Genomic DNA, 21,458 nt, shown 5'->3' with positions numbered 1-21,458 from the left:
TGGACAAGTACATGATTAATTTTTGTGATTGTTTCATAGGCAAAAAGAATTATATTTTTACATTTATAGGTTACAAAATTTTATGTTACCAAATTGGTTGATAATATTTAAATATTCTGTACCTTTTTTATTTTATATAATTGATGTATCATATTTAAAATATGTGCATATATGCATGAACATATATTTATATACACATACATTTTTAAAAAAAAATTATTATTTATTTATTTATTTTTGGCTGTGTTGGGTCTTCGTTTCTGTGTGAGGGCTTTCTCTATTTGCAGCGAGAAGGGGTCACTCTTCATCACTGTGCGCGGGCCTCTCACTGTTGCAGCCTCTCCTGTTGCAGAGCACAGGCTCCAGACACGCAGGCTCAGTAGTTGTGGCTCACGGGCCTAGTTGCTCCGCGGCATGTGGGATCTTCCCAGATCAGGGTTTGAACCTGTGTCCCCTGTATTGGCAGGCAGATTCTCAACCACTGCGCCCCATACATGCTTTTATGTGTGGTCCGTGTGTATATAATAAGGTCTCACTCAGTGTTTTGTGTATGTGTGTTTTCTTTTTCTGTTCTAGAAATTTTGTTTTATGTGATTGGCTCTTTTATTATCTAGTGCATGAAAGTTTATGACTATTGTATCTTCTCCATGGATTATACTTTTTAATCATTATATAATGTGCCTCTTTTACTTGTTTCATCCTTTTAGAATTGAATTTCACCTTGTTAAATATTAGTATTATCATTACTCCCAATTTCTTTTTTATTGCATTTACCTAGATATCTTTACAAGTCATTTTATTTTAACATTATCACTTTATTAAAGAGCTTTCCTAAAATAATAAATACATTTTAAAACAATTTTAACTTTATTTTCTTAATTTTATTATTGTTTCCTCTTTCTTTAATTTTTTGCATGTTGTTCCTTTATTTCCAAACTTTCTCTATCACTCAATGTAGAAGATTTTCTTACAGTTGATGAATTTGTTTAAAAACAGTTTTATTTTGGGCTTCCCTGGTGGCGCAGGGGTTGAGAGTTTGCCGGCCGATGCAGGGGACGCAGGTTCATGGCCCGGTCTGGGAGGATCCCACGTGCCGCGGAGCGGCTGGGCCCGTGAGCCATGGCCGCTGAGCCTGCGCGTTCGGAGCCTGTGCTCCGCAATGGAAGAGGCCACAGCAGTGAGAGGCCCACGTACCGCAAAAAAAAAAAAAACAGTTTTATTTTACATTGACTTTTTAAATTTTTTTGTTTCCTCTTTCCTTAACTTCTGCTACTTACTCGTGGCGCTACTCCTCCTCCCACCGCCTACCCCACCCAAGCCCCTCTTAATCTGCAAGTTCTGTTTAGATTACCCATTTCAAAATAACCCCTAGTTGAATGAATGAATCAGTAAATGAATAAAATAGATATGAACCTGAAAGTTTTGCCAGGAAAGTCAGTACATGGTTTTTAAATATGTCTGCTACAGAGGAAAATGCTGAATTAGGGATTTTGTTCCTGAGTAAGAAATGTAAAAAATATTCAGCTGTATCTTAATTTTACACCTAGATAGATCCATCTTCATCTGTTAGCCTGTAGCCACCTTGATGCTCTCTTTAGCATGCAGTGGTGCATGAGAAACCTCTTGATTACTCTTTCCTTAAATGCAGAGACTGTATTGTTCTCCCTACTACTTCACTCAAGGTATGGCACAAAGTAATGACCCAATAAAATATTTGTGAATTAAGAAATTTAAGGGTTAAAAGGAACTTTAAAGGTCTTCCATTTCAAGCTCCTACTGAATGCATAAATCCCTTCTGTATCTATTGATGTCATATTTCATTTTTATTAAAAGAAATTATTTACATTTTGATTCATGTATTCTATTTACATATTTATTTTTAGTGTCTGGAAACCTTTTAGAATAAAGTATTACATTTCCAGAAAATATTATTAGAATATTTTAAATTGATAATTACTAGAGTTCCTTTAATAAAGGTGAGGACATTCTATAAATTGATTTTTTTTTTTTTTTTTTTTTTTGCGTTACGCGGTCCTCTCACCGCTGCGGCCTCTCCCGCTGCGGAGCACAGGCTCCGGACTCGCAGGCCCAGCGGCCATGGCTCACGGGCCCAGCCGCTCCGCGGCACGTGGGATCCTCCCGGATCGGGGCACGAACCCGTGTCCCCTGCATCGGCAGGCGGACTCTCAACCACTGCGCCACCAGGGAAGCCCATAAATTGATTTTTTGATGAGAAAATAGTAGCTTAGGGAGGTTAAATAATATGATGATAAGAAACACGTCTGGGGACGAAGCTCACAACAGTGTTCTTACAGGCTCTAACCACTTAAGTTGCCCACATAATTTATTCTAAGTTCTACGATAATGATACTGTAGTTTATAGATAAACATGAGCGTATTGCAAATAGCATTTAATTTTAATTACTTTCCCAGTAGTATTACTGATCTAATTATACTCTGTCATGTGTTCCCCTTATAACCAACAAAATACATTTCCAAGTTAGCCAACACTAGGGGTGCAGCTGGTGAATCAAAACAAGACCCATCTATCCAAGTTCATTATTTATCTCAAATCATGTCTAGAAAAGCCTGAAAGAAAATGATACCATATTAATATAAGTAAATGCAGGATGCAAAAATCATAAGCTAAGTATTTGTTATACTTGAACAAAGTAATACAACATTTACTATTTGCTGAAACAACTTCAGAAGTAGCAACATTTAGATTTTGGTGAAGATTATACAAATTGCTTGTAGCTAATGAAATTTACATAGAAACCGTTCTGGAGCTATCATATTTATTTATTTATGCATTTATTAATTCACCTATATCTTCGTTTTAATTGACTCTCAAATACTTTATAAATCTCATTCATGAAGAAAAATCTTTAATTAATTGAGGCTGGGGGTGTTAGGGCCTTAAACATCATAGAAGGGAGTAAGTAGTATGGTGAGGAATTTGCACCCGGGGAAGAGATTCATATTCTCATACGAGAGTTAGACATTTTGTCTTCCATTTCCACTTGTAAAAGCAACACTTCAAAACCACAGAGGCAAGAAAATTTAAGGTAACCTGCCAGGATTGAGCTGAGAAATGCTTAGCTGTTAAACAGTGGTCTCCCGCTTCATCAGCTCATTGCTGAAGGTGGCTACATGTTGATTGCAACAGAGCACTCTGGAAAATATTTACTAAATCCACCTTTGGCTCTATCTGCAATAGATCTATGACCTCAGGGTCATTTACCTACATAGGCTGTTGCAAAACTCCATTAAAAGTACCTCCTTTTGAGAGATAAAGCAAATGTAGCAAACAGTTGGTGAATCTAGGTGAAATGCATAGAGGTATTCATTAAACTATTCTTACAATTTCTTTGTGAGACTGAAACTTTTCAAATAAAAAGCTGTTGGAGGGGCTTCCCTGGTGGCGCAGTGGTTGAGAGTCCGCCTGCCGATGCAGGGGACGCGGGTTCGTGCCCCGATCCGGGAAGATCCCACATGCCGCGGAACGGCTGGGCCCGTGAGCCATGGCCGCTGAGCCTGCGCGTCCGGAGCCTGTGCTCCTCAACGGGAGAGGCCACAACAGTGAGAGGCCCGCGTACCGCAAAAAAAAAAAAAAAAAAAAAAAAGTTGTTGGAGAAATAAATATAATTCAGTCAAAAGACAAAACCAAAAAACATATCACCTGTTGGTCACATCTTGGTTGGGAGGAGAGAAAGTGGTACAACAGTTAATATTCATACCAGTTAAGACTATTTGCATAAGCCTATGACTCTCCCAGTGTAATCACCTAGGAAATAAAATATTTGAGTAAATAGTGGGTAATATCATGCTCCTGATTGCTATCCTACATACATAAAGAATGCTTAAGAATTCATATAAAAGATGATTCTCCTAATAGAAAATTGGGGATAGGACCTGAAAGGGAACTCTCAAAACAAGATACACAAATGATCATTAAACATTTTAAAATCCCTTAGTTGCACCAGTAATTCAAGATATGAAAGTTAAAGCAATTGTCAGTATTTTAATCATAACTTTCAGCATTCATGAAGGAGAAGAAAAATAAAAATACAAACACCTCTAATTCTATGTGTTACAGGTAAATCAATGCAATCTTTATGGAGAGTTATTTGGCAATACATTTATTTTAAAAACTTTTAGAATGCCCAAATCCTTCATTTCCTCTAGAAATTCTGCTTCTAGGAATTTATTCTAGAAGGAAATAGATAAAAACCTATATTATAGATAATACAGATTATGTATATATGCAAAAAAGTTATGCATAAGGATGCTAATTGCAGTACTGTCTTTATTAGGACTAGGTCAGAAAAATCTAAATGTCTAATGAGAGACACTTGCTTAAAAAAAGAGTACATGGCACACAATGGAGTATTATATGGCCATTAAAAATCATATAGAAATATGATTAATATTACTTAATATTAATGTTACTTAATATTCTTCTATAGTGAAGAAGAATATTAAGTAACATGGAAAGAATAGAAGAATATAGAAGAAATTTAAGTAACTATAGAAGAATATAAGTATCTCCTTTTGAGAGATAAAGCAAATGTAGCAAACAGTTGGTGAATCTAGGTGAAATGCATAGAGGTATTCATTAAACTATTCTTACAATTTCTTTGTAAGACTGAAACTTAGAAGAATATTAAGTAACACGGAAGAATATTAAGTAACTATAGAAGAATATTAAGTAACATGGACAGAATAGAAGAATATTAAGTAACATGGAAGAATAGAAGAATATTAAGTAACATGGAAGAATATTAAGTAACATGGAAAATTTTCCGTGCCACATTGTGAAATATTCAAGTTCTAAAACGCGCACAGGATAAAAAGAAAAACATCTACCGAGATATTAGCTGCTTCCCTCTTGGTGCTGAAATTATAAATTGTTCTACATTTCTCTGTATTTCCCAAAATGTCTACACATAACATGTACTCCTTTCGTTATTTAAAACCACAATTAATGCTAAAATAAGCAGAACTTATTCCATTTGCTAGGTTCAGGCATAATTATGCACCAGCACATTGTGACTTGGTGCAGAGCTGAGCGGCAGTGAGAGCGTCAGGCGGGGCACCAGGTCACGTGGCGCAGCGGGGCAATGCGTGGGGTTCAGACCACAGCTTCAGTTCTATGTACCAGTGGTAGGTAGCACCCTTCATTTGTTTCTACACCTCAGACAAACTAAGAGTCCAACTAAAGAATCCGCTGAGACTGACAGATACTAGACTAGAAACAGTGGTTCCAGCTGCTAAAATCCAAGTTGAGCCTTAAAGATAGGCGGTGGTCACAGTATGTAGTCACAGCAACTTCAAAGATGACCTCTTGCTCTAAATATTGCCTCATAGTCACCAGTTGAGTGGGAGGAGTGCTAGATAAGACAGATGGGAGTCTCAGGTGAATGCAAATGTAGCCTGAATCACTCGTTCTAAGATCCAGCTGGTGATCAGAATCTCTTGGGGACATTTATTAAAAATATATATTCTTAGGATCTTCCCATGCAGAGGTTCTGATGTAATAAACCTGGGTTGACTCCAGGAACTCTGTAGTCTAAATAAGCTCTGCAGGTTTAGATGATCAGTGTGTGTAATGGTTGACCAGAAATGTCAGTTCAACTACTGTGGCTCGTGGTATGCTAGATAATCTACGTTTTTGCCCCATGTGTTTGCACCTTAAAAAACAAGGCTTCAGTTAACATTGGTTACTTGTTTTCCTTGGTTCCTAAATGCAGAGGAATGGGAAGTTTACATCCCAAGTGCATACATCCTTTATAGTTTGTTCCGTACTTTCAGTCTTAATTGTATAATAAATATATTATAGTTCTCATGCCCTAGTGTGGGATTATTAATTTTCAACTCATCTTTTTATTATCTTCATAAAAGTCATGAGTTAACCTTTTTAGATACTGTTTTATATATTCTAACTAGGGGACACTACCTTTTGATTGTATGTGAAATTGTGAAACTTGAATGGGCAAAATCAGATAGGTAACATTTCTTACCAACTGATACCTTAAGAAGTCTTACTTCTTTCTAGATAGATATTACATATTACCCAGGTGTGGTCTCTGTGTTTCTGCTACTTGTACATTAACTAAGAAATTGACCATCGGATTATCTACTTTAGTGGGTTTTAATCTGTGGTTTTACTTTAAACTCTAGGATTCACTTAGTCCTCTCTGAGTACATAAGGGGATTGAGCAAAGATCTGAGGGATATTGCCCTTAGATTGGGCCCCTGCCACCTCCCCATCCTTTATTTCGTGGGCTTTTGATACACTCAGGCTTGCTGCAAAATTTCTAATTTCCAGTGTCTTGCCTATTGAGTTTCTATGTGTGCCTTTATTGGAAAATGGGTTCTACCTAAAAAAGGGCTATCCAAGATCTTGATAATCATTGGATTTAGTCATTGAATATTTATAAATTTATGAAAATCTGACTTTCTGACAGGCAGATGATTCCGGAATCAAAGATGAATAAGAGCTCATTATCAGCAAAGGAGAAAGATGTGTAGAACAGACAAATTGCATTTAAAGCGAAGCTTGAAATGGACAGCAATTTTGTCAGATGGTGTTGGACGAAAGATGTTGTTTACAATGGGAGCACAGTATAAAAGGGCCTGACCTTTCCGGGAACGGTGAAAAATTCACTGTGACAAGAGTGCAGATGTATAGTGAAGGGGCATGGGGGCAGGAGACAGTGCTGGGACCAAGTAACAAACCATTTTCACTCCCAGCTAAGAAATCTGGATTTTAACACTTAGATAACAATGAGCTAACATTAAGCAGGAAAGTAACTTGGTCAGAATTTTCTGTTTTTAGGACTGTATATGTGATGGCAGAGTAACAGACAAATTGAATATAGGTGGGACAGAACCTACGGCAGGGAAACCAGGTAAAAGTTGAAGTTGGCTATGATGAAGAATTAAGGGAGTGATGGTATTTCCATGATAGAAATGCATAACCCTTGCTTAGATGCAAAGGTTAAGAAGATGAGCGTCAGGACAATGTTTCCATGAAAATCAGTGGTAATGACACTACAAGAGGGAAGGAGGACTAAGGGTCAGAGGGCTGCACAGGGCAGATGGAGAATACAGAGTAAAAGAAAGTTGAGTTGATATACTCATTTGCCGAGGAGAAGTAGAAGAAGAGAAATTCACTTCTACTTCAGTTCTGGTGTGACCATGTGAAAAACAAAAACCCAGGTGAGGCCAATAGGCCGAATCTCCAGGGGCAACAGGCGAATGCTGCTTCCTCCCTCGCTGTTTCCCTCAAAAAACAAATGGTGAAGACTTGACCGTGACTGTCCTCTTGGGAATCTCTGATCCGCAAGTCTAGTTCCCTGCAGAGCAGTGGATTTTCATGGTGCAGAGGGAGATGCTGAACCTTCAGGGGTTCACTGCCATTTCATTAGCTACCTGAGGTTGTGAATGCTTCTCTTTTCTCACAAGTTCAAAGCCTAACTCAGTGGCCATGTGGAGTACCAAATAAGAAAACATTAATTTATTGTAACAGAAACCAGTTTAATGAATAAATCTTTTTGAGTTTTCTGTGACAGATCTTACATAAATAAAGAGAGGTTTAAAAGTGGACTTTTAAATACAGGTTTTTAGCTCACCTCACAGTTTTCCCACAAGGATAGAAAATTTCTCTTCCTAATTTGAAACTTTTTACAATCCCCTGAAATTATGAACACTGACTATCCACAGTCATCCTTTTAGTTACATCTTGGTATGCAATAGAAATGATGAATATGAAAGAAAATCATGTGCTCTTTTAAATGTCATTTGCCTAAATACTGTTTCCAAAAAGTCACACTTACTACATTTTGATAGCTTTAGAGGGATATAAGGTATGAAAAAAATTCTGATGACATGATATATAAAAATTTTGTCACATAGGGAAGAATAATAATCTATGTGTGTAGGACTATTGCTCTGGGAAGTAGGGCCTGATCTTCATGGACATCTTCTTCATCGAGTACCAGGACCCCTGCCAGTTCATCCACACCACTCCGTCGTCTGTGCCGTGCTTTGCCATGTCCCAGGTATAAGGGCCACCCCAGTAGTATCTGCCATTTGGATTGGCTGCATGACATCTATTATACCACCATCCACCACCATCCTCTTTAGAACACTGCTTTCTGGGATCTGCAGTTTTCCTGAAAGGAAGTTTGTTTGGGATTATTAGAACTGCAGTTCTCTCAAGTTAATTCTTCGCAAAGTACGCACAGAGAAGTGCTGGGTGCAATATTCCTTCCCTCTGGTTCTATATGTAAAGTCACAATTACACAGCAAAGGTCTTCTCTGCCCTATAGCAAGAAAGGGAGAGAACTGGGCCTATGTGGCAAATTAATCTATATTTGTTACTTTATCCTGAAATGATAGCTTTCAGAGCCCTTAGTGTTACAGATCCCTGGAAAACAAAATGGAGGTTTTGATATACACAGTCCAATTTAGAGATAGGGAAATCTATCTAAGTATGCACTACTTAGTAACTGTGCTCAAATTCCAGTTGTATCTTTTATGGTTATGTGATTTTGTGTAAATTACCTAATCTCTCTAACCTTCATTTGTAAAAGGAGGATAGTAATGGCAACCTTATAGCTGGAGTGCTTTAGAGTGACCCAGAAAGAGCTTAGCACAGTGGCTGGCACACAGGAAGGACCCAAGAAATGAGAGTCACTAATCCCATTAGCCATCATTAATGACTCCAAGCAGCAATGTTAGCAGCGGTGCTAAAAGCAGGAGGGAAGAACCAGCACGTACCAGCCGTCGTTGTCTCTGTCGTATGTGCTGAAGAACATGCTGTTGTGGATGGTCATAGTCCGGTTTTCTCCCACCAGTTGAGAAGCTCCTTCTATGAGGGCATTGCCAGCTGTGCCCTTGTATTTGGTCACTGAGAGTTGATATTTGTTGGCCTCATTCTGTACAGTGAATCCTTCATAGAGTGCTGTCACCTTATCTCCTTTCCAGTCCTCCATTTCAATAAAAAGCTTTGTGGGTCCCAACCTGGTAAGCTGGCTAATTTTGTCATTTCCAAGCCAATACTCACCTAAAGGAAAAATAACATCTCACCAAAAATAAAACCTTTAAAAAAAAAACTGGCTTTTTTCCCTCATCATTAGCTTTTATACTCTTTTTGTCAATTCTTCTTAACCTCCTAAAACTCCTAAAAACAGACTACCAACACTATGTTTTTTAAATGGAAAAAAAAAAACCATCTAAAAAAGAATGATTTTATTTTGTACTCCCAGCTTTTACCTGGTACACCACAGTATTTTTTCCCATCTGCGTTGGTTGCAATATTTCCAAATCCTTCCTTATATGGATCCCATTTCCTGCCAAAGTCAACACTACCATCTTGACGGTTCTGAATTACTGTCCATCCTTTGGTTGAAAGAAACAAAATAACACACATTACCACTAACAAATAATGTCGCTTTGAGGGCAATGTCTGAATTCCTCGTCCATTTAATTCATGCCCTTTGATATTTAGTGCTCCAAAATAGATATAATAAGGAAATAAATGTGAGAGGAAAACTCGCAGAATCTTTGGAAACTGCAAGTGCCTTATCTTACCCCAAATTGTGAATCAGATATATTCTAAAACATCAGATTGAATTCCAAATCAAACGGCTCATTGTTAGCTACGTTAAAGCTAGGTTTTATTTCCTGGCATTTTATGGTATCAAAATAATTTCAGCATAATAGGTCAAAAGCTATCAAACACTTACCTCCTCTTTCTGTTTTCATATCACAGTATACTCTATATGGTTTGATAGAACTGTCAGGCTGAATGAGATACATTTCAGATGTTTCGCCTCCATTCCTGATAATTTCCTCACATTCTGCAACCATAAGATAACATTATATTTAGGGACTACAACATCATTACCTTGTCTTTAGTCACTAATTTTGTAAGATAACTGATTACATAGATACTAAGGAACATTTTATTTTAGACATTTGAGAATATGATGTAGAAACTGAATCTTCCTTTTACTAAGAATCAAACTCAGTTTCAAGGAATTCTATCTGCCAAGGGGGTGAAAAAGCTCTTCTCTACCTTTTGTGTCCTGTGATATCCATAAACTTCCAGAACCCACATGATGGCGAAATCCCTACATCTATCCATGATTCCACCATCTTTTCAAGCAAGCATGTACATTACACCCATGGAGCTACCACCATCATTACACTGCTTCCTACTCATCAAAAACTGGCAAATGCATTAGGCATACTAGGGATATCTTCATGAGGTGCTAGGATGTCATTAGGATCTGTTGGGAAAATCCACTGGACTTCTTTTAGTTCTCTTATTTTTAGAGTGTGAGTTCTTCTGGAACCTACTAGAAATATGTGTCTTAACTAGCTACCTCTGCCAGACACCACAGGAATATTGCAAGTGACAGTACACGGGCTGCGGCAGTATTCCATCTGAGTTGAGACATCCGATTCTAATTTTTGTATTTTGCTTCTCACATTTTCCAGAATTGAACGGAGCACACGAAGCTTAGTTGGGATATTACTGGTCACAGTCTCTTCTATATATAACTGGTGCTTTTCCAGCTGTGAGGAGTACTCATTTATCACATTTGCATTATCTGGAAAAATGAAATTATGTAGGAATGGTTAGCATTTTCTCTCGATAAAAAAACTGAACGTATTCAACCACACAATTGTGATTCTGATTTTCTGAGAATAAACTAATAGACCCCGAATGAACATCGGGCAGTCATGATATGTAGTCGTACTTAGGGGAAATTATTTGCCCCATGGCATACACAAATCAACATATAGTCTAGCTACTATAATAGTAATTTACCTTAGATTAAGCTAAAAATTATGCCTAATAATAAATACAATAAGTTGTTTATTACTTTGGTGAGGAAAAGAGAAAGCAGGACTTAGGCTTTCCATCTCAGAAGTTCAACATCTTATGGATTAGATACACTTGATTTATTTATTCCTCTTACTTAAGTACAGCAGAGCCTTGAAATACACAAGAGAAATGCCACGATTCCTTTGAAGAATGTCCAAACTTGGGTATGCTACTCCCTGAAACACCTATGCCATGCTGGCTCACTAGCTGATTCCTAACCACCAAGCCAATAGCACTCAAAGTTCAGATCTCAGGATTCAAAGGATAAGATCATTATCTTCAATTCAATTGAGTATATCCTGGAAACAGTTATATTCAAAACCTCAAACGTTAAATCTATAAATGCTAAATTTTTACTCCGTGAATATACTGTCTTCGGAGTCACAAGTTTTTTAATAGACTAAAAATAAGGACTCACAGTGAAAATTTTCATAAAGAATCATCCTTGCTGATGCCAGACTGGGAATAAGAGTTGCATAGTGCTTGTCAGACAAGTTGCAGGTGAAGATGCCTAAGTGAGGACCTTGGGGTAATCAGGCTCATACTGAACTACTCGGACTCGTCTAGAAACATGAATCTTCTCAGAATTGTGCATTCCCATGGCGCTCTGACAGTTTCAATTTTATAATAGAATCAAACAGGAAACACAAGGATATCTACCTTTTAGTTGCTTCTGCCTCTCTCTCCACATGGTTTTTAGCAGAGTTATATACTGAAATGTGGAAGAAGCGGACTGGGAAACAGACTCTATATTAGCAATTAACTCTTCTACATTCTTTCTGATTGGTCTTTCCTCTTTTACCAAAGTATCTTGCAACTGACATCCTGTAGGACACAACACGCCCTGCAAACAAAGAAAATAGCCAACATTAGATGAAGGATTGGAGTTATGGATATTTGTGAAAATAGCACATAGTGAAAATTCAATGGTATCATTCACCAGTATAAAAACTGGCAATTTGATTTTCTTTATGTGGACCAGAAATTCTAGACTCATCATTATATTCCTCTGAAGATTAAAAATAATCCTTACCACAGAACAAAGGTAACTAGGCTATGAAAATGTTACCATCTGAACAGACAAAGTGGGCAAGTACAAAGGAGATGATGTTTCGTGTGTCCTAATTTGTAATCTTGGGCCCAGACCAAAGAAAATTAGAAAAGCACCCTTAGCCCAAGGCCCAGTAAATTTATGTTTTGCATTTACATCCAAAAGAAACACACAAAATAAAAATGATGGTAATGTGGGTCAACACAACATCAGGAAGACATGATGAATACAGGCCTTCTTCGCATGGGAGGCCCACCCACCAGGTCTGGGTCAGCGTGCAGGCAGCCGTCAGCATCAGGGGGTTTTCTCTGCACTTTCTTCTGGTGGATAGCTGGTTTGTCTGGACGAGGCTGATAGCCACCTCCGCTGATGGGAGGGGGGACAGGTCTCAGGCTGGGAGCCTCTTCCCTCTTCTTGTCATAGGGTCGATGACCACGGGCATGCAAATTAAACTTCAGGGAACCAGGCAGAAATAAAATGTAGAGTGTTATAGGAGGTTTTAGATGTAGCTATTCCAACACCCTCATTCTATAACTTAGGTTATCAAATGACTGAGGATTTGCTTAAGGTCCATCAACTAGCTAGTTGTTGTTTGTAAATCTATAGGTTCCTTAGGTCTCTTCAGTAACAGTAGAAAGAAAAACAGTGCAAAAAGCTATTGTGCCTGGGGTAGTTTTTAAAAAGAGACTTTAAAAAATGTTGCATCAGATAATGAAAGGTAATGACCTCAGATTCCTGAAACCTATACACTGCAACACACAAAATAGTAAGAAATCTATACCGTCAGGAGGAATAAATGTTCTCAAGGCACTGGATTACTAAATTCCTATAATTATTGTTAATTATTTTTTTACTTTCAATTTTTATGACTTGACGATTAACTTGGCTAACTCCTATATAATAATATTTAAGAGGTAATACAGATTTATTAAAAGCGAAATTTACTTAGGATTTATTTGTAATAAGACAACCATTGGCTCTAACATGTTTGAAGAGGAATAAGGTATTCTGGAGCCAGACTGCTTGGTTTCAAGTCTTGACTCCCACCGCTTACTAGCTATAAAGATCTTCGGCAAGTTACTTCATCTGTAAAATAGGGATGATAAAAGTATCTGCCATATAAGATGATTGTTAGGATTAAATGACTTATTGCATATGACACCCTTAGAAGAATACCTGGCACATATTGAGTTATTATTATTATTTTTATTGCAATCACACATAACAGATACTACAGTGTAAGTGGCTTTTCCACTACTAACTTCAATCTTATCTTCTATCAACAAAATTGTTAAATCATTCTCATGAAATTTTCTACTTGATTTCCTTTATCAAATACCATGATTTTCTCATATTTAAAATAATTCTCAAGGTATGTGCATTGCAATTAAAATTATTTGCTAATTGAAAAAATATTACATTAAAAGATAGTGAAGTGGAAAATATGCAATGCAATACAAAAGTGCTGGCATAGATTAACTATATTATCATCATATGACCTTTGTCAGTACTTACACCTTTTGGGACTTAATTACAAATTAACAAATGACTAGATTTGCTGCAGAGACTAAGCTCTCTAGCTATTTTGTGGGCCTAGAAGTCATCGAATGACTGTTTGGAATTTCACTGTCATTTATTCAGTAAATTAGAATAATATTTAACATTTAGTGGTAGAGCGCTAGGCTTTAAACCCAGGCAAGTTGGATCAAGATTCCCCCGCTTAACTGCTGAAATTAAACTATAGTATATGTTATGTGTGACTGCAAGAAAAATAATAATGTATGAAGATTTGTAGGAAATATACATATTTTGTGTCAAAGACATGGTCCCAGCCAGACAGGAATTTTATGAAATGTGATTCATCTGTTTACTACAAATCAAATTATAACAGAAGAAAAATAGTTCCTTTTTATTTTAGAATATAATTAAAGAGGTAGTGTTGGTGATCTAGCTTTACTAGAGAAAAGTAAATGAAAAATGTTAAACATCTTAAAAGAAATGATATGAAGTTTATGAAGACTACTTATTGAAATAACTAAAACTAGAAAATCCAATTGGAAGGCTAAACTAGAAAACTGTCTCTGTGTAGATTAGTTGGTGAGCAGGAATGTAAAAGTGATTAGCCAAGTACTTTATAAAAGTTTACTCTTACACATTCTTTACATTTTTCTTACCTAATTCAATTAACCAAATAACTATCTTTTTAAATGTATAGTTTGATAATTAAAACACTTAGGTTCCCTTCAAATTCAACAAGTGATCCAAAATGAATCACTTCATTTATGTATTACTGTGTACTTTTATTTCTAGTATGGTGATGCTATGCTGTATACAAGAAATTTGATCAGGAGTCATCTGATAATAAAATTTTAATTCTTTAAATATTCATTTCTCTAAATGCATTTTTGTATTTTTGACATCTTCAAACCAGTAGGAGTAAATCAGCAAAGATAGTATTTGAGGAAAAACTGTTCTACGAATGAATAAATTAAATGGAGCGATATATTTGATAACCACTAATAATAACAATAAATAAATTTCTCATTTGAAAAAAACAATTTTTAATCTTCTATTACCACACTTGATTTATTCTGCTTTTAGATTTAGTTTACAATTTTCATTCATAAATAGCCTGTAATTTCAGGAGCTTTATATTACCCTCCTTCACCAAAGAGCCATCTAGCTACTACAGCTTTTTTCTTTTAAAATGCTGCTCTTTTATTATTTTATAGTCTGGGAAATTTTCAGATATTTGTTCTCAAATTGTAATAACATATTGCTAGAACTCAATGAAAATGATAGTACTCAGGATAGCAACAATCGGAAAAACACATCTTAACATTAGCTCTGACATCTTCTTCCTGGGAAAATAAAGGTGATAAACCAGAAAATGAGAAATTATTATTTTGTTTCAATATAAGAAATACTATGCAACATTCTTTAAATAAAATAGGTCTTAGAGATTAACAATTCAATTTCATAATTAAAATCAATGTTAATTTCATTATAATAAATATTCACATATGATTATGTTTTGGTTATATTTTATATTAATAATATTAGTAAGAATACAATAATATTTAAAAGTCACCTCCTCGAAGTCATCAACAGCTTGGGCCTTAACTATAAAAACACACAATAGTAGCAGTAGTAGATGTTTCATGGTTTTAAATTTTTGGAAGTTCCAAGAAACCATCCTTTGCTATAGACTTAACTGAGCGATCTTCAATCCTATATATACCTGAATCCTCTGTTAGCTATGCCTTTCCAAGTGATTACCTTCCTTAGTTAACGTTTAATTTTTTGGTTCACTTGTTGTCTGAACCATTTTATCCCTTAAGCAACATGTTCCCAGCAAGACTTATTTACTTGTCATACAACTGTTCCCTGTTGGCCGAGTTTAGTAACACCGAAGTTCCTTAATTCATTTAATCGGACAATATGATAGGAAATTGGAACATTCCTAAAAGAGCTGTGTATCACATTTCCTGTAAATTAACGTGGATGCTACACAGGCTCCCAAAGAATGTGTGAGGAAAAAAATATTTTTAATCCAAGCGCAAAAAAATTCGACCTACTTACAAGGCACCCACTAACATTGTGAACTCACTAGAGGTTTACCATAAGTGTTGTTTTGAGGTAATCCTGTAATTCAGTTTTTAAAAATGCCATTAAACTCAAGAATAATATTACCATGTGTTCATCTTCCCTTTCAGACATTAATCAGAATAACAAAATTATCGATAATATTCATGCCTTATGCTATGATAGACTAACATGAAAAAGAAAATGTAGTCTTCTTTTTTTGCTCTGACCACTTTCCATATTTTGTTCTTTACTAATATGTTAAAATGTTTAAATAATTCTAAACATTATTAAAATAATTAGTAGATTACAGATTCCTAAATCAAAATCATTATTATGGTGATTGGATACATAGTTAACATTTTATTTTTATATTATATTTTATATTATATTATTAATATTTATAAAAACAATGTTATTTTAACATTAGTGAAGTCTTCATATATCTATTTCAAATAGAAGCTCAGACACCATTTCCTGTCATAATTTCCTATAAGCTAACAAATGCATCTTTGTCGTCTTTTCATTGTTTTTTGCAATCAGGATTAACAATTCTTACAAGAATCAATAGCAAAAACAAAGCCAAAACAAAAATCCCAGCAAGTGTGCTCTTCATAGCATTTTTCTGGGTTTTTTTGGTATGCAAAGTGAAACATCTATTGTTAAATTTTTTAAGTGATTTTCTTAAAAAGATAGCAGGTTATCCAGTTTTGGATCAGGAGAATATGTTTTAAACAATGCTTTGAAGCAGTCTCTTGATAATGGTATGAAACACACTAAATTTCTTTCTTCTCTGGGTAACATAAGTTGCATTCCCAAATCCTTTTAACTCAGATTTATAGAAGCAAAGTGTTGAGTTTAAATTAAGTAAAATAGTTGATTGGAGTTTTCCAAATTTATCTCATTCATTAGTACTGGGTAAATACTATAAGATTAGCTTAGTTTTATTTTTTCTTAGAAGAATACATACTCTGACTGAGAAAGCAAATTTGTGTGTATGCGTGTGTCAATTAAAAGAAGATGCAATAATATTTCCCTTCAAAATGTAACTGAGGAAAAGTTTATTTTAATCATCTGGGCAGGGTTTTATTTTAATGATGTCAGGTTCTTGCTGATTTAAAAAGACAGACAATGTTAAGACAACTAAAAATTTTTTTTCTTTTGGGGTAACATTATATTATCTTCATTTTCAAGCACTGACATTACATCAGCTAGCAATAGAACCATTATTTAATTCCCAGAAGTTTGTTAATTTTTTGTTTCTTCTAGCATATTATAGTAACTTGTACAACATTAACGTGAAAGTTCCCTTATAAGTCTCACTGTTTTTCTACTCTGACAGGCACTCTTGCCATCATCACCAGGAAGGTGGAAGGAAATCACTGGAATTTAAACTCCATAACACCAGAGACTAAACATTCATTCCACAAATAGTTCTTGAGGGCCTCCTATGTGACAGGCAGTGTGCTAGAAGCTGGGGATGCATTGGTGAATAAGACAGACCATAGGAGGCATTTGATAAAAAATCGTAGAATGAATGAGTGAACTAGCCTTCATTGAAACAGGCCTCGGATTCCAAGCTCTGATAATCATTTATCTGCTTTAAGTTTTACAGATGATGAAACAGAGACTCAGAGAGGTTAAGTAAAGTACTCAAGACATACAAGTAGTAAGTACTGGTAGCAGGACTTGACCCATGTCTGCCTGACCAGACAGTTCATGCTCTGTGCCCGTTATATCACGTTGCCCAACAAAATGCAAACATGATAAAGAATTGACCTGAACCTTTTTGGTTTGCTGTTGTTGTTTTGGTCAGCTCTTTTTCTTGAGACTACAGTGTCTCAGACGGGCATTCCCATCCTTAGCCTTTATTTTCACTCACATTTTCACTGTAATATGTGGCTGTGGGTTGGATATTCATGTCTGTGTGAGAGGCATGGTTGATTCAGTGAATAATAACTATGAGGTTCTTTAATTCTACTTCTTGCTAGATTTTTTTTATAGAGTTATATACAGCTATACTAACATTTTAAAGTGACTAGTATTACAAAGTAAATTACCATGTTTTCAAAGAGAAGAAATGCATTTACAGAGATTCTGCTCGCTAAAATACTTAAATTTTTTTAAATGTTGTTGTCATTGGCGGAGGAGAAAGGGAGTACTATTTGTTCAGTTATGTTTTTAGATCAATAGTGCAGGGTTCTTCGAATTAGCTGATCCCCTTATGTAAGTCAAGGGCAGTAAATCAGTGACAGAAAAAAACAGAAATTATCTGTCCTGCCCAGAAGCTCTCTGGCAAGAAGGGCAGACTTGCCAGCACTGATTGTCAAGCATTTGTTGTTGCTACTTTTACAATTCATGTCAGGCCCAGTTATAGCACACAAGGCAATTTGTGTTCATCAAATATTTATAGAACGCTTACTTTGTGCTAGAGGCCAAGGATACTTTGGTCACCAAGATAGCCAAAATCCCTCTCCTCATGAAGCTTTGTGTCTAGAGGGGAAAACAGAAAATAAAAACTACTTATATGTGCTGAACCTAAGACCCTGTGCTGAACCAGGAAAGGTGAGGCTTTGGGAACAGTAACTTAGGGACCCTAACCTCCTTCCAGGGGAAAAATGACTTGAAAGGAAAAGGCTTTTGGACTTGAAACTTGTGGTTTGAATGACTGTGTGGTTTATATCAGACACCGGCCACATGATAGGTATTTGACAAATATCTGTTGAACTAGTTTGTGAACATAGAATGAGTGAATGATTGAATAAATAAAATGAAATACTGATTTCCTTTGTCTAAGAAGGCATAGGTTTTGAGAACCATATAAAATCATTGTTAGTCTCTGTATGTTTTTTTTTTCTTTTTGTTTTTTGTCTTACCCTGAACCACAGTATGAGAACCACTATTCAAGGGGAAATCAATACTGAAGAGTTGGAAGCCAGCTTGGACCACAGCTTGATGGGCAAGCCTGAGACTAATGTGACAGTGACAGCCATAACTGGTTAGCATCTGCAATGGGAAAGCACATTGCAGGGAAGAAGGGTAGGGCTAGCTCTGTCTCTTATGGAAAGTCTCCTTCTATTGACTTGGTAGATATCAGTTTGCTTTTCTTACGGAAGCTGATACCATGGCAATAAGGAGAAAAATAGGACATTTTCTCCTTCAACCCAATGCCAATCACAGGAGCTAGAGAAAAGACAGAGATGCTCTTTTGCTTCTGTCACATTAGACTCAAAACCACAAAGGGTGTTGCCAACACCAGTTGGAGTGCTGCTCCCTTCTCTTGGAATGATCCCTAAAATGCAGGAGTGGGGCTCCTGCAGTCCTGTTAGTATTGTGATACCCTGACCCTCTAGCCACAGGTGACTGAGTAGGGGTAGATCCCTTACCCAAGCCAGCCCTATCAGCTTCTCTCCCCCAGTTTTATGTTTGCAAAGGAAATAAGCAAAGGAAATAATTAGGTTGATTGGCCTGATGCCATATTCATGGCAGCATTCTAGAGAGAAAGCCTACCAACTTCAGCAGCAGGAGCCACCAAAACTTCCAAACTTGATCATTTGATTCTTCTGCCAAATCTGAGACACCTGATTGTCCTTTTAAATAGTACCCCCCCCATTATCTTTTGGTAAGTTAATGGCACGGGGGTACTATTTAAAAGGTAAGTTAGGGCTTCCCTGGTGGTGCAGTGGTTAAGAATCCTCCTGCCAATGCAGGGGACACGGGTTCGAGCCCTGGTCTGGGAAGATCCCACATGCCGCGGAGCAACTAAGCCTGTGCGCCACAACTACTGAGCCTGAGCTCTAGAGCCCGCGAGCCACAACTCCTGAAGCCCGGGCGCCTAGAGCCCGTGCTCTGCAACAAGAGAAGCCACCGCAATGAGAAGCCCGCACACCACAATGAAGAGTAGCCTCTGCTCATCGCAACTAGAGAAAGCCCGCACACAGCAACAAGAGTCATGTACCACAATGTTCATTGCAGCTCTATTTACAATAGCCAGGATATGGAAGCAACCTAAGTGTCCATCAACATTTGAAGGGATAAAGAAGATGTGGCACATATATACAATGGAATATTACTCAGCCATAAAAGGAAACGAAATTGAGTTATTTGTGGATGGACCTAAAGACTATTATACAGAGTGAAGTAAGTCAGAAAGAGAAAAATAAATACCGTATGCTAACACATATATATGGAACCTAAAAAAAAGGTTCTGAAGAACCTAGGGGCAAGGACAGGAATAAAGACGCAGACGTAGAGAATAGACTTGAGGACACAGGGAGGGGGAAGGGTAAGCTGGGACGAAGTGAGAGAGTGGCATGGACTTATATATACTAACAAATGTAAGATAGCTAGTGGCAAGCAGCCGCATAGCACAGGGAGATCAGCTCGGTGCTTTGTGTCCACCTAGAGGGGTGGGATAGGGAGGGTGGGAGGGAGATGCAGGAGGGAGGAGATATGGGGATATATGTATATGTACAGCTGATTCACTTTGTTATAAAGCAGAAACTAACACACCATTGTAAAGCAATTATACCCCAATAAAGATGTTTAAAAAAACAAAACAAAAAACAGACAAAAACAACAACCAAAAAAACAGACCCAAAGCAGCCAAAAATAAATAAATTAATTAAATAAATTAAAAAAAAAAAAACCTCTAAAAGGTAAGTTAATTAATGGCTGAGATAGCTTCTGGGGTTTGCTGAACTATTTCAAAGGGAAAGTTAAGATCAAACGTTTGGGAATTAAACTGAGTTTTTAAAAAAAGCATAAATCACACATTGGAAACAGAAGCTATATTTTCACACAATGCAATAAAGGACTTAAAGTGATTAAGTATATAGTACCAGTAGTAAAACTCTGTAGAAAATGAAAACTTTTTATTTGGAGTATTTTATAACATTCATTTAAAAAATCTTTCACTATTTAATAAAAATGTCTTGAATTAAATTAACAGTATTTTCTGTAAAATATGCCCAAGATTAGATTAATGACATAACACACATTTATAATTTTGAGTCTTCTGATCCAAGAATAAGGTATGCATTTTCATTGATTCAAATCTTCTTCTTTATGTCCCTTAAGCTTTTTTCATATGACTTGCATACTTTTCATTTATTGTTGTTATAAATGAGATTTTCCCCCATTATGTTTTAACTGCATACATAAAAGCTATTGATTTTTGAAAGAGAATAAAGAGATGTCCTATATTGGTAGGTAAAAAAAAAATTAGCTTAACTAATGAAGGCAGACTTTCCTTAAGATTTGTATTATTGGTTTCACCCAAACAGACTTAATAATATATATTAATAAAGTATTCACCACGTGTGCTTTTGGGAACAATCCTCATACGTTTATGAAGAGCAGCAGTGACCCCTACTGGTCAAATAAGACAGCTCTAGGTGTCAGCCGGGACAGGGATTCTTTTTTTTGTTTTTTTTTTTTAAATTTTTATTGGAGTATAGTTGAGTCACAATGTTGTGTTAGTTTCAGGTGTACAACAAAGTGAATCTGTTATAAATATACATATAACCACTCTTTTTAAGATTCTTTTCCCATATAGGCCATTACAGAGTATTGAGTAGAGTTCCCTGTACTATACAGTAGGTCCTTATTAGTTACCTATTTTATATATAGTAGTGTGTATATGTTAATCCCAATCTTCCAATTTATCCCTCCCCTTCCCTGGTAACCATAAGTTTATTTTCTACATCTGTAACTCTATTTCTGTTTTGTAGATAAGTTCATTTGTATCCTTTTTTTTCAGATTCCATATATAAGCGATACCACATGATATTTGTCTTTCTCTGTCTGACTTACTTCACTCAATATGACAATCCATGTTGCTGCAAATGGCACTTTTTTTTTAACATCTTTATTGGAGTATAACTGTTTTACAATAGTGTGTTAGTTTCTCCTTTACAA

General features: G+C 36.3%; 1 protein-coding gene across 2 annotated transcripts; it reads right to left on the bottom strand.

Moving 5' to 3' along the window:
• Positions 1-7,521: 7,521 nt before the first annotated feature.
• FGB (fibrinogen beta chain) lies at positions 7,522-15,259 on the bottom strand. 2 transcript variants are annotated; one of them, XM_007116124.2, is made up of 9 exons: positions 15,046-15,259; positions 14,795-14,815; positions 12,215-12,406; positions 11,564-11,747; positions 10,398-10,625; positions 9,756-9,869; positions 9,283-9,408; positions 8,788-9,073; positions 7,522-8,180 (listed from the first exon to the last, which is right to left on the bottom strand). In XM_007116124.2, exons 1-9 carry the CDS (start codon positions 15,148-15,150, stop codon positions 7,949-7,951), a joined length of 1,488 nt encoding a protein of 495 aa, XP_007116186.1. In that variant the 5' UTR covers positions 15,151-15,259; the 3' UTR covers positions 7,522-7,948. The 2 variants fall into 2 exon arrangements, with proteins under 2 accessions (XP_007116186.1, XP_007116187.1); XM_007116125.4 differs by lacking the exon at positions 14,795-14,815 and having other exon boundaries at positions 7,789-8,180; positions 15,046-15,150.
• Positions 15,260-21,458: the final 6,199 nt, after the last annotated feature.

This window comes from Physeter macrocephalus, chromosome 7 (genome assembly GCF_002837175.3).
Source record: "Physeter macrocephalus isolate SW-GA chromosome 7, ASM283717v5, whole genome shotgun sequence".
Lineage (NCBI taxonomy): Eukaryota > Metazoa > Chordata > Mammalia > Artiodactyla > Physeteridae > Physeter > Physeter macrocephalus.
This window is presented reverse-complemented; position numbering and strand designations above follow the sequence as displayed.

What these genes read in the sequence shown, in the direction of transcription:
- FGB (XM_007116124.2), bottom strand. Translation starts at nt 15,150, where the DNA reads ATGGTTTCTTGGAACTTCCAAAAATTTAAAACCATGAAACATCTACTA. An exon ending in AAGAAGATGTCAGAGCTAAT is followed by an intron (nt 12,407 to 14,794) that starts GTTAAGATGTGT and finishes GGTTCCCTGAAG; the next exon opens with TTTAATTTGCATGCCCGTGG. An exon ending in GAGGCAGAAGCAACTAAAAG is followed by an intron (nt 10,626 to 11,563) that starts GTAGATATCCTT and finishes TCATTTTTCCAG; the next exon opens with ATAATGCAAATGTGATAAAT.